Raw genomic sequence first — 10647 nt, 5'->3', positions numbered from 1 at the left:
GGCCCAGCCAGAACCTCACACTCTCTCAGGAAGGCTTCTTCTGTCTGCTATCCATGGATGGGAGGCTGAGAGGTTCAGCTTTTGGCTCTGGGAGCTCAGTAGAAGCCTTGGCCAGCCTTGCCTTTCTGAGCTAGTTCTTTGGGAATCTATTCTTTGGAGAGAAGCAGAAGAGGAAGGTAGAGGAGGAAGAGGAAGGTGGAAAAGGAAGAGAAGGAAGTGGTGTCCTCCTGCCCCCAAATCCCCAGTGCTGACTGGGAAAGTGTGCTGAGTGTGTGAGTACTGTACTCATGTGCTACAGGGAACTACTGGGTGTGGCGCTGGCCATCTGGTGACACACAGGAAGTGTGCCTGGTGTTAATTTGCACGCCTTCTCAGGAAAAAAGCTGAGCCGTGAGGAATCCAGGCAGTGAAGGTCTTCACTTTGTTCATCAGTGCCTCAGCCTCCGTCCAGAGCCAGGGAGTCAAGAAGTGGCTGCTGGACCCAGAGCAATGCAGTGGCCTACACTGTGGGCCTTTTCAGGACTGCTCTGTCTCTGTCCCTCCCAGGCTCTGGGTCAGGAGAGAGGTGCCTGTCCAGGTGAGAGGGGTCTGCTCAGAAGTGTGGGCACACACATACCTGCATATGCCTACACATGTGGCAGCAGGAAATGGGACATTTTAGAAGGGCAGCCTGAAAAACACATCCAGAGACAGGCTGCATGAATGTTAGTGGGTACGGAGAGCTGTGGTTTTCAATGCTGCTCCAAAGCCACCCCTCTTTTTTTTTTCTATGCAGATGTTAAGGTCGTAGGTCTGGGGGCCCAGGACAAGGTGGCTGTCATCCAAAGTTGCCCTGGCTTTCCTGGCCTACCTGGGCCCAAAGGGGAGCCTGGAAGCCCTGCTGGAAGAGGTATCAATCTGGACGGGAGAGGGATTTCCCCTTAACCTCCCCTTGGCCCAGCTTCCTCTAATCCTACCTAGGAGGTGGGATCCAGTTTAGTCCTTGTGTTTACAGGAGAACGGGGCTTTCAGGGCAGCCCAGGGAAGATGGGACCTGCCGGCAGCAAAGGTAAGAGGGAATTCTCACATGGGTCTATCTGCCTAAGATCCAGACAGGTCTTGAGAGTGGTGCCAGTAGCACCTGAGCCCACACACACCATCCTCCCCTATGTCCAGATGCATGCCTGCCCACTTCCTACAGGCTGGGCATTCATGTCTCTCTCCTACAAGTTCTGCTCGCATGGATGGACACACAGGTGCATGCACACACACACACACACACACACACACACACACACACACACACACACACACTGAAGTGAAGAAGAGCCTCCTCCCTGGTGGAGGCAGCACTGTAACAATGTCCCTTCTGTCTACAGGAGAGCCAGGAACCATGGGGCCCCCGGGAGTTAAAGGTGAGCCTAATAACCAAGTCTTCTTAGGAAGGGACCAGGAAGGACAACTCCACATGGAGCAATATGGGATTAGGGTCTTGTTGGCTTAAGGGGAGTCTTGAATACAAAGAAAGGTGGGTGTTCCCAGAAGCACTACTTCAGGGATCCCCAAAGTCTCCCTGGATCATTATGCATATCAGAATGTTGGGGGCTCACAGACTAGGCGAGAGGCTGGAAGCTGGGAGGGGTACAGGAGAGGATGTGGCAGAATTCCAGCTCTGGGACAAGGCTAGTATGCTGTCTTCCTCCAGGGGAGAAAGGCGATACAGGAGCTGTGCCATCTCTGGGTAAGTACATCCCACAGTCTCTTCTAACGTTTCCAGGGTCTTTACCCTCTGGTGGTGAGTGAAGAAGAGTGAGCTTCAGGGGCTGAAGTAGCTCGAAGCATCTGTGGGACCAGCCTGCCTCCCAGCCAGCACCCTGACCTATCCCAATGCTGGATATGGTCACAGACATGACAATGCATAACAGCAGCCAAACACAAAGGAGCCTAAGCCAGCAGGGGCCAGCCAGGATGGGTGTGCTGGGCTCTTGAGCAGGAGGGTACGGCACCACGTATGCCAAGTAGAATATGGAGTCGAGGGGAGTTATAGGTGATGGGAAGGGACCAGGGAAGAAAATAACACTCATGACTCTGCCCAGGTGAAAAGGAGCTGGGAGACACCCTGTGCCAGAGAGGTAAGTGACCTCCCAGCTGGCCCCTCCTACTTCCTGCTATCAAGAATACAGCAGGACCCCACCCACGGAGTCTACCCCAGATACAGGCCAACCCTGCCCACTTCCCCATGGTACAGGAGCCCGGAGCTGCAAAGACTTGCTGACACGGGGCGTCTTCCTGACTGGCTGGTACACCATCCATCTTCCTGACTGCCGGCCACTGACTGTGCTCTGTGACATGGATGTGGACGGTGGGGGCTGGACCGTGAGTGAGGAGGCTCAGTGTGGGGCAAAAGAGGTTTGCGCACAGCAGCCACACTCTGGAGAGCTGAAGTCAGGGAGATAGCAGAGCAACCAGGAAAAAAATAATAATAATAATGTGGTGCTTCACCCTCCAGCGAGACCCAAGCACTGGTGGACCAGATCTAGAACTCTGTGAAGAGAGTTAAGTGGGCGACAGGACCCCAGTCACAACAGATGCATCAAAACATGTCAGGCCTGGGCCACTATCATCTACCAGTCACCTTCTCAATCCCCTGTACTCCTTGCCCCTGAAAACCAGTCCTCACCCATGAGGTTCTTTATAGGAGTGAGAAAAACAAAACAAACCAACAAAAACCAAATAGCCAACCAAAGCCCTGGCCTTGACATCCCTCGGGTTCCTGCTCTTAGGAACCTGATACCCGTATGCTCCCCTGCCCACGCCACAGGTTTTTCAACGACGAGTGGACGGGTCTGTCGATTTCTTCCGAGACTGGAACTTCTATAAAAGAGGCTTTGGCAACCTGGGCACAGAGTTCTGGCTGGGTAATGACTACCTGCACCTGCTCACAGCCAATGGTGAGGAAGCAGTCTCTTGGCCATCACCTGCCTTCCACTACGCTGCCAGGTCTGAGCCTTTTCCTTCCTTCCACCCATCCTGCTAGGGAACCATGAGCTCCGAGTCGACTTACGAGATTTCCAAGGTAAAGCCTCCTATGCCAAGTACAGCTCATTCCGGGTGTCTGAAGAACGGGAGAAATACAAGCTGACCTTGGGGCGGTTTCTGGAGGGCACTGCAGGTAAGTCACACAGAGAGCTTGAGGCCATTGGTGGGGATGGGGAAAGGGGCCTGCAAGTTGCCCTTGCCCATCTGGGATGGGCTCTGCCTTGGCCCTGAGATCTGACAGGTCTGAGTCTTTGCAGGAGACTCCCTGACAAAGCACAACAACATGTCATTTACAACCCATGACCAAGATAATGATGCAAATAGCATGAATTGTGCAGCTTTGTTCCATGGAGCCTGGTGGTACCACAACTGCCACCAGTCCAACCTCAACGGGCGCTACTTGTCTGGCTCCCATGAGAGTTATGCGGATGGCATCAACTGGGCAACTGGCCAAGGTCACCACTACTCCTACAAGGTTGCTGAGATGAAAATCCGAGCATCTTAAGGTGCCCCAGTCTCCACCCAGCCTTGCAGCCATGTCCAGGCCATGTGGGGACACTGAAGGGAGGGATCTCTAGAAGTTGAAGTCTGTGTGCTTAGCTATTGTGGGCTCTCTACACTCCCCTCTGGACACTGTCCAGCCCTGACTACTATGCACTAATAAAGGTCAGAGAAGCAGAGGCCTGATCACTGTGAGGGACTGCAGCATCGAAGGGCAGCAGGCAAGGGAGGACCCCACACATCCATGGTGGCCTTGAGGCTGAGACCCAGAAAGCCACCAATATAGCAGCACCAGGAAGGAGTCAGCTCAGCCTTCCAAGACCCGCTTCCAGAAACAAACCCATTAATGAGTGGAAAGGCCTACTGGACACCAACTCGATCCCTGCTGTAGCCCTGAACAGAGAAGTGCAGCAAGGGTCTCACGGGGCCTGGAGTTCCTTCCCACAGTCTCTTCTACCACAGCAACTCTATGGCTACCCTGGGCACAAGGGACGTAGATGAAAGTGGCCAGTGCTGAGTATAGTCTAGCCCCAGGAAACAGAAGGCAGACAACTGGAGGATGGTGACCTCAGGAACTCTGGGAGGACAGTGTCCTGCTGACAGACACAGGGAAGCCTTGGGGAGCCGGAGGCTCGACCAGGAGCTCAGAGGGCCCTGGGCAGATGCTTACACTGGGCAGACGGTCATACCATACCTAAGAGCAAACTGGGGCCCAAAGGACTGAGAGTTGCTGAGAGCCATCCTTGGCTTATTCTCAAAAAACAGGTTTCTCTCTCCTGGAAGGTTCAGAGGAGGTAGCCTACAGTCAGCCCCATAATAACGGAGCAGTGTTCTGTCCAGGCGTAGGCCCAGGAGTACAGAGACAGGACCCACCATGGGAAAGATGGTCCACGTGAGCAGGCAGGCCAGCCAGGAGCTCCCTGACTGTTGATAAGCACACAGCCAGCCTTGCCAATCATTTGGGATCCTGGAGGTCACCTGGCAGAGAAAAGCGAGCAGCAAGTGAGGGAGGTGGAGGAGCAACATGGGTGAGGCCTACTGACCAGGGCTCTGAGGAGGAGAAGCACCCAACAGCCAAGCCGAGAGAAATGGGGTGCAATAGGTGCCAGCATAAGGGGGGACACAGATAGTACCTTCACCCATGAGGACACACGGGCCATAGCAACAAAGTGGAGTCACTCTTTGGGGCAAATCTGGGGACACCAGGGACAGCCACTGTTCCTATGTTAGGGAAGCTGGTATCTTAGAGCCTGGGCCAGTAAACACAACCCAACTTGTCCTCCATGGAGCAGCAGGAAGGGCGGGGGAAGGGTCAAAAGCCAGGTGGGAGAAGGGAGACAACAGAGGCTGGAGTGGGGGTCTGAAGACAGAGGGGTCCCCACTCGGGGGCTTCTCCCTAGATACCCAGGGGCTCCCAAGAATCCTGAAGGGAACAGGCACTGACTGGGAATCCCTGTAGAGCTCCTTCTTCGTGACTCTTCCACTGTTTGGTACCAGCTAATGCCAGATGGTGACACTTGTGGGGCTTTTTTACTTTTAAAAGTATCTGTGTTGCTCTAGATTTTATTTGAAATATTATTTAATAAGCAATAATCAACCTTTTAAAAAAAACTTTTCATTTCGTGTGTGTGTGTGTGTGTGTGTGTGTGTGTGTTCTGCCTGCATAGATGTCTGTGTTGCACATGTACCTACTACCTGTGGAAGCCAAACAAGGAGAGTGGATCTCTGGGACTGGAGCTACAAACGGTTATGAGCTGCATGAGAGCCCTGGAAATCGAGAGAGCACTCTTAACTGCCAAGCCATCTCTCTAAGCACCCAATTATCATCTTGAAAGAAGGAAAGAAAGGAAGGAGGGAGAGAGGGAGGGAGGGAGGGAGGGAGGGAGGGAAGGAAGGAAGGAAGGAAGGGACGAAGGGAGGAAGGAGGGAAGGAAGGGAGGAAGGAGGGAAGGAAGGAAGGAAACGTGTAGCTGGGTGTGCTGACACATGCCTTTAGGCCCAGTACTTGGGAAGCAAAGAAAGGCAAAAATCTCTAGACTTGGAAGCCAGACTGCCCTACAGAGCAAGTTGGACAGCCAGGGCTACACAGAGAACCCTTTTCTTAAAGAAAAGAGGGGAGGGGGGAAGAAGATAAAGAGGCGGGGAGTGGAGGAAGAGGGCGAGGAACTCTGTGAACTTTTCCATAGGACCCCATGCCCTGATACCAAAAAAGGGCTCAAGTGAACTTCTGGAATTGCAAAGTCTCTACTCTGTTGTGGCTTTCAGAGAGAACCCTTAACTGTAGTCTTAAAGTCCCATCTCATGTAGTAAGAACAATCAATGTGGGGACTGGAGAGATGGCTCGGCGGTTAAGAGCACTGACTGCTCTTCCTAAGGTCCTGAGTTCAAATCCCAGAAACCACGTGGTGGCTCACAACCATCTGTAATGAGATGTGACTCCCTGAAGACAGCTACAGTGTACTTACAAATAATAAATAAATCTTAAAACAAACGAAAAAAATCAATGTGCTCTATGAGTATGAAAATGAGGGGTGAGGAAAGCTAGGCCTGGTTCAAGGTCACAAAACCCCCAATTTCAACTGCTCTGTCGCTCCCATCAGAAGCTCGCGGTTATAGGTCCCGCCCCCTAAGCCCGACAGTCAGAGCCTGACTGTCTCTGCTACGTTCTACGTTCTGCGCAGGCCCGAGTCTTGGGCCCCGCCCCGCCCCCAAGTCCTCCCTGGCAGAACCTGACCAACCATGGTGAATCTGGGCTTGTCCCGTGTGGATGACGCCGTGGCCGCCAGGCACCCGGTGAGAAGGCTAGCCTGGGGGCCAGAGAGCTGACCTGAGGCAAAATAGAGGCAGGGGAAGCCCCGTCAGGAAATGGTGGAGTGGGGGAACCCTCCTGCCTTAGGGATAGGGCACGCAAAATGGGTTTAGGGGAGGGTGGAATATATCCATTCTCCCTCGCCAAGGCCAGGTCGTGGCTAAAGGAGAAGCAGGAGGGAAGGAGGAAAGAGAACTGAGCCATGAACACCTTCCCCGCCCCCTAATCCCAGGGACTCGAGGAATATGCTGCCTGCCAGTCGAACGCCTTCATGAAGGGCGTTTTCACTTTTGTCACAGGTAAGAGGTCTTGGGGAGCAAAAGAATTCCTTAAAGGGGTAAAAATGTAACCTCTCGTCCCACCCTGTGCGTCCAGCAGGCGGCGCCAAGTCATCCTGCCTGCAGGTGCAGCAGGTACCCTGACCAGCACTTTGCTTGGCTCTTGGCAGGCACTGGTGCGACTTTTGGCCTGCAGATGTTCATTAAGAGGAAGTTTCCATACCCTGTGCAGTGGAGCTTCCTAGTGTCTACCAGTGAGTACTCCACGGTGGGTGCCTAGACCCTGAAATGCATCCATTACCAGTGACTCTACAGTGTTGGTGTGTTTCCAATAAAACCCAGACTGATCCAGCCTGTTTGGGCTGCAGCCTACCCACCCTATCTGCCCAGAAGTAGCTTGTGCCAGGTCCCCTTCTGAAAAGTGCACTCACCCTCCTGCTTCCTGTTCTCCAGTTGCAGGATCTGTGGCCAGCTACAGAGTGACAAGTATGGAGTGTCAGAAATGCAGCAATCTCTGGCTCTTCCTGGAGACCGGGCAGCTCCCCAAAGACATGAGCACAGGTGAGAGGGGACCAGAGGGACAGCAAGCAGTTTCAGGAAGGTAAGCCCACAAGACTCAAAAGACGGACTGAAGCCTTTCGATCTAGCCAGTCCTACTTCCCCCTGGAGAGGCTGGGGCTAGAAGCAAGCATAACAAAGATTGAGCAGTGCATTTCCAGAAGGAATATCCAGAAATTATGGTAACTCTGAGACAGAGGGAAGGGCCTTGTAAGGTGTGGGGCAGGACACAGCAGCTACACAGACAACCCAAGAAAAAAAGTGTCCAGGGCTGTGACCCTGAATTTGATACCAAGATGGTGACCTCAGGCCTTTTTTGTTTGTTTTGTTCTTTTTTTTTTTTTAAGATTTATTTATTATTATATCTAAGTACACTGTAGCTGTCTTCAGATACACCAGAAGAGGGCATCAGATCTCATTAGGGATGGTTGTGAGCCACCAGGTGATTGCTGGGATTTGAACTCAAGACCTTCGGAAGAGCAGTCGGTGCTCTTAACCACTGAGCCCTGTTTTGTTCTTCTGAGGAAGGGTCTATAGGCCAGGTTGGTCTTGAGTTCCTGCTTCTGCTGCTGCTTCCTCCCATGCTTGGGACCCTAAGTCTGTGTAACCACATCTGACAGGACCTTTTGTCATGATGGAACAAGATCGGGGACTCCAAAACCACAGACATAAATCCACCCGCCTCCCTTTGCCTCTTACAGATCCTCACAACTAGAAGCTCTCTGGCTGCTGAGGTGCAGGACGCGAAGCTGGGAAGATCCTAGAGCACAGATCTAATGTCATCTAACTCCAGGCTGGTCCTTCCTACCTCACCACGCACGCACACACGCACGCATCCTCTAGTGTCATCTCTCTCCTACACACACATGTGGACTCCTGCCTGAAAAACCTGTGAAGACTACTGCTGCTCCAAATCCAGGACTTGCCCAAGAGGCCAGCTCGGAACAAGGCTTGGGAGGGGGAGATCTTCCGCAGAGCAGCAAGGAGCCAAGATATCAGAGAGGCTTGAATCCTATTGCACCCAGCTGCTGGAGCAGCAGCCTGCATGTGGTGAGAAAGACTTGAGTGCTTTCTCTGATCTCTGCCCCAAATCCAAGGAGAATGTTGGAGAGTTGTAGCTAATAAATGGCTTATCCTTTTTCCTATGTGAGCTCTGAAGCAATTAAACATGTGCTCGTGAGGTTGTTCTGTGGGTGAAGCGCACCCTGGTATCTGAGCTTGATCCCCAGGAACCACACGGTGGATGGAGTAACCACTACCCCTGAAGTTGTCCTCCAATCTCCACATGCACACTGCGGCATATGGGTTCCCATTATGTGTGCACACGACATAAATAAATACAGGTCTAATAGGAAAAAAGAGAGGCCAGGCATAGTGGTGCACACCTTTAATCCCAGCACTTGGGAGACAGAGGCAGAAGGAGCTGAGTTCAAGGCCAGTCTGGTCTACAGAGTGAGTTCTAGAACACCCAGGGCTACAGACAGAAATCTTGTTTTGAAAAACCAAATAAATAAGAAAGAAAAGAAGGAAGGAAGGAAGGAAGGGGTAAGAAGATGTAATCGTACACCTCTATAGCCATACAGCTAACATTTTTTTTTTTCGAGACAGGGTTTCTCTGTGTAGCCTTGGCTGTCCTGGAACTCACTCTGTAGACCAGGCTGGCCTCTAACTCAGAAATCCACCTGCCTTTGTCTTCCAAGTGCTGGGATTAAAGGCGTGCGCCACCATGTCCTGGCAGCTAACATTTATTTTAGCTCACAGTTCTGGAGGATCAAGGCCCAATGGCTACTTGGTGGTGGCTATCATTCTGACAGAGTCCAGAAACATCACAGGCCTTCCTGCACATGGCCAGAAACAAAGCATACATGTTTCTTCCTATAAAGGCATCAAGGGTTGATTGTGGTGACCCTACCCTGATAGCTTAAATCCCAACCATCTCTCAAAGGCCCTACCTAACTAGAACACATCAGGGGTTAAACCTCGGCATGAACTTTGGAGGGCCAGACATCTTCAAACCTTGGCAGTGTTTTAAGAGCAGCACTGAGGTCAGGGACCCAGGCATCCTTCAATCTGCTCCCTGTTGTCATGGCGCTCACTTCCCAGTCTAGCTCATTCTGCCAGGTGGCTCCACCAGCTCCATCCCATTTAACAGGAAGAAGAAAGGGAGAGGAGGGCAGTTAATCTGCCATGTCTATATACACACTACTTGCCAGAACTAAGCCACTTGGTACATCTACTGTAAGGAAACTCAGGAAGGCAGCCCTGCTCTGGAGAGTCATTTGGCCCACTGTATCTGAGGGAAAAGGAAGAGCCAATAGCAGGGGATACAACTGACTCTGCCTCAGCTGGATACCAAGCCAGGTCACCTAGTGTTTCCTAGGGAGGTAAGGTGAGCAGTGTAGCCATTGGCAGCGCCTTCCAGTCCTCTTGAGGATGAGACATAGATCAGAAGGGAGGCAAGGGGTGAACATGGAGTTTAGACTGGACAGAAAAGTGGCTGAAAGGTAGGAGATCCATGCAAGGGGTCACAGGAAGAGAGGCACTAATGTGTCTAGAGTTACACACAGGGTCTGACTACATAACCTCCAAAATCAATACACTAAAATCTTAACCCCTGGGGACCTCAGAAGGTAATTACTGGAGATGGGTCCTTTGATGACGTGATTAGGGCTACTGATGCTGTGGGGACTAATCCCTTCTTTCTGGTATCCTTGTAAGAAGAAATTAAGAAACAGACAGGCACAGAGATACAACTATATGAGGTCAAAGGAGCTGAAAGCATCCACAGCCAAGGAGACACAGCAGCAGACCAGGCATGCAATACCCTGACTCAGCCCTCTACTCCCAGATTGAAGAATAAATGCCTAAAGAGTACTTAGTTATGCAGACACCTGCAAAGTAGGTGTCTGCACTAAGTGTCTCCCATAACCCATAGTGTTCTATGCTACTGATTGCTCCTGGCACACTGCTCTAAGGGACAGTACAGTGTAGGTGTGTGAACTAGTCTCTGCCAGTAATTTGTGACCCAAGATCTAGGGGGCTGAGGGATGCAGGAGTCAGGCAGGATGGCACCAAACAGGCCAACACAGGTCTGGGAAAGTTGGAAGAGATGGAACAGTGGTGGGCAGAAGCTGGGATGGTAAGCCAAGTCACCCAGTGCCTGGGCTTTGAACTGCAAGTATGGATTGGAGAGAAAGGTCTTACCGGGCACTGACTTGGCTTTACATGTGGGAGACTCAGTCAAGCTGCTTTGTGACCCTAGGGTCCAGGGAGGGAACAAGGATATGGGGAGGTACCGGGTGAGTGTGGCAGTAAGCCATCACAAATTCACTACCACTGTCAAGAGGGCTCTAGTGTTCAACAGAGCTCTTGAAGCAGCTGTCTCAAGACTCATTTCCCTTAGCACGAGAACCCAGAGATGACCCTAAGAATGGAATTCCAGAAGGATGGAATTTCAGGGTTCTCTGGGCATTGAGAACCTTA

At 51.9% G+C, this 10647-nt stretch overlaps 2 protein-coding genes across 2 annotated transcripts; both read left to right on the top strand.

Moving 5' to 3' along the window:
- The first annotated feature begins 256 nt into the window (after nucleotides 1–256).
- On the top strand, nucleotides 257–3698 carry LOC110289389 (ficolin-1). The gene is made up of 11 exons (XM_021155565.2): nucleotides 257–272; nucleotides 376–577; nucleotides 776–889; nucleotides 995–1048; nucleotides 1359–1394; nucleotides 1685–1720; nucleotides 2076–2111; nucleotides 2228–2355; nucleotides 2801–2930; nucleotides 3017–3151; nucleotides 3276–3698. The coding sequence occupies exons 2-11, from the start codon at nucleotides 490–492 to the stop codon at nucleotides 3521–3523; spliced, it is 1005 nt and encodes a 334-aa protein (XP_021011224.1). The 5' UTR covers nucleotides 257–272; nucleotides 376–489; the 3' UTR covers nucleotides 3524–3698.
- A 2525-nt stretch (nucleotides 3699–6223) lies between these two features.
- Nucleotides 6224–8345, top strand: Tmem141 (transmembrane protein 141). Its single transcript, XM_021156089.1, has 5 exons — nucleotides 6224–6312; nucleotides 6561–6627; nucleotides 6777–6860; nucleotides 7060–7167; nucleotides 7866–8345. Exons 1-5 carry the CDS (start codon nucleotides 6259–6261, stop codon nucleotides 7877–7879), a joined length of 327 nt encoding a protein of 108 aa, XP_021011748.1. The 5' UTR covers nucleotides 6224–6258; the 3' UTR covers nucleotides 7880–8345.
- Nucleotides 8346–10647: the final 2302 nt, after the last annotated feature.

The sequence above is a fragment of the Mus caroli genome, chromosome 2, assembly GCF_900094665.2.
Source record: "Mus caroli chromosome 2, CAROLI_EIJ_v1.1, whole genome shotgun sequence".
Taxonomy (NCBI): Eukaryota; Metazoa; Chordata; class Mammalia; order Rodentia; family Muridae; genus Mus; species Mus caroli.
Note: the sequence above shows the minus strand (reverse complement) of the source record. Positions and strands in the feature narration are given on the sequence as shown.

Excerpts from the sequence above, each read along its gene's own strand:
- LOC110289389 (XM_021155565.2), top strand. The coding sequence starts at position 490 with ATGCAGTGGCCTACACTGTGGGCCTTTTCAGGACTGCTCTGTCTCTGT. Across the intron at positions 1,721-2,075 it reads AGGAGCTGTGCCATCTCTGG|GTGAAAAGGAGCTGGGAGAC; the intron begins GTAAGTACATCC and ends GACTCTGCCCAG. Across the intron at positions 2,356-2,800 it reads TGGACGGTGGGGGCTGGACC|GTTTTTCAACGACGAGTGGA; the intron begins GTGAGTGAGGAG and ends CCCACGCCACAG.
- Tmem141 (XM_021156089.1), top strand. The coding sequence starts at position 6,259 with ATGGTGAATCTGGGCTTGTCCCGTGTGGATGACGCCGTGGCCGCCAGG. Across the intron at positions 6,628-6,776 it reads CGTTTTCACTTTTGTCACAG|GCACTGGTGCGACTTTTGGC; the intron begins GTAAGAGGTCTT and ends GGCTCTTGGCAG. Across the intron at positions 6,861-7,059 it reads GAGCTTCCTAGTGTCTACCA|TTGCAGGATCTGTGGCCAGC; the intron begins GTGAGTACTCCA and ends CCTGTTCTCCAG.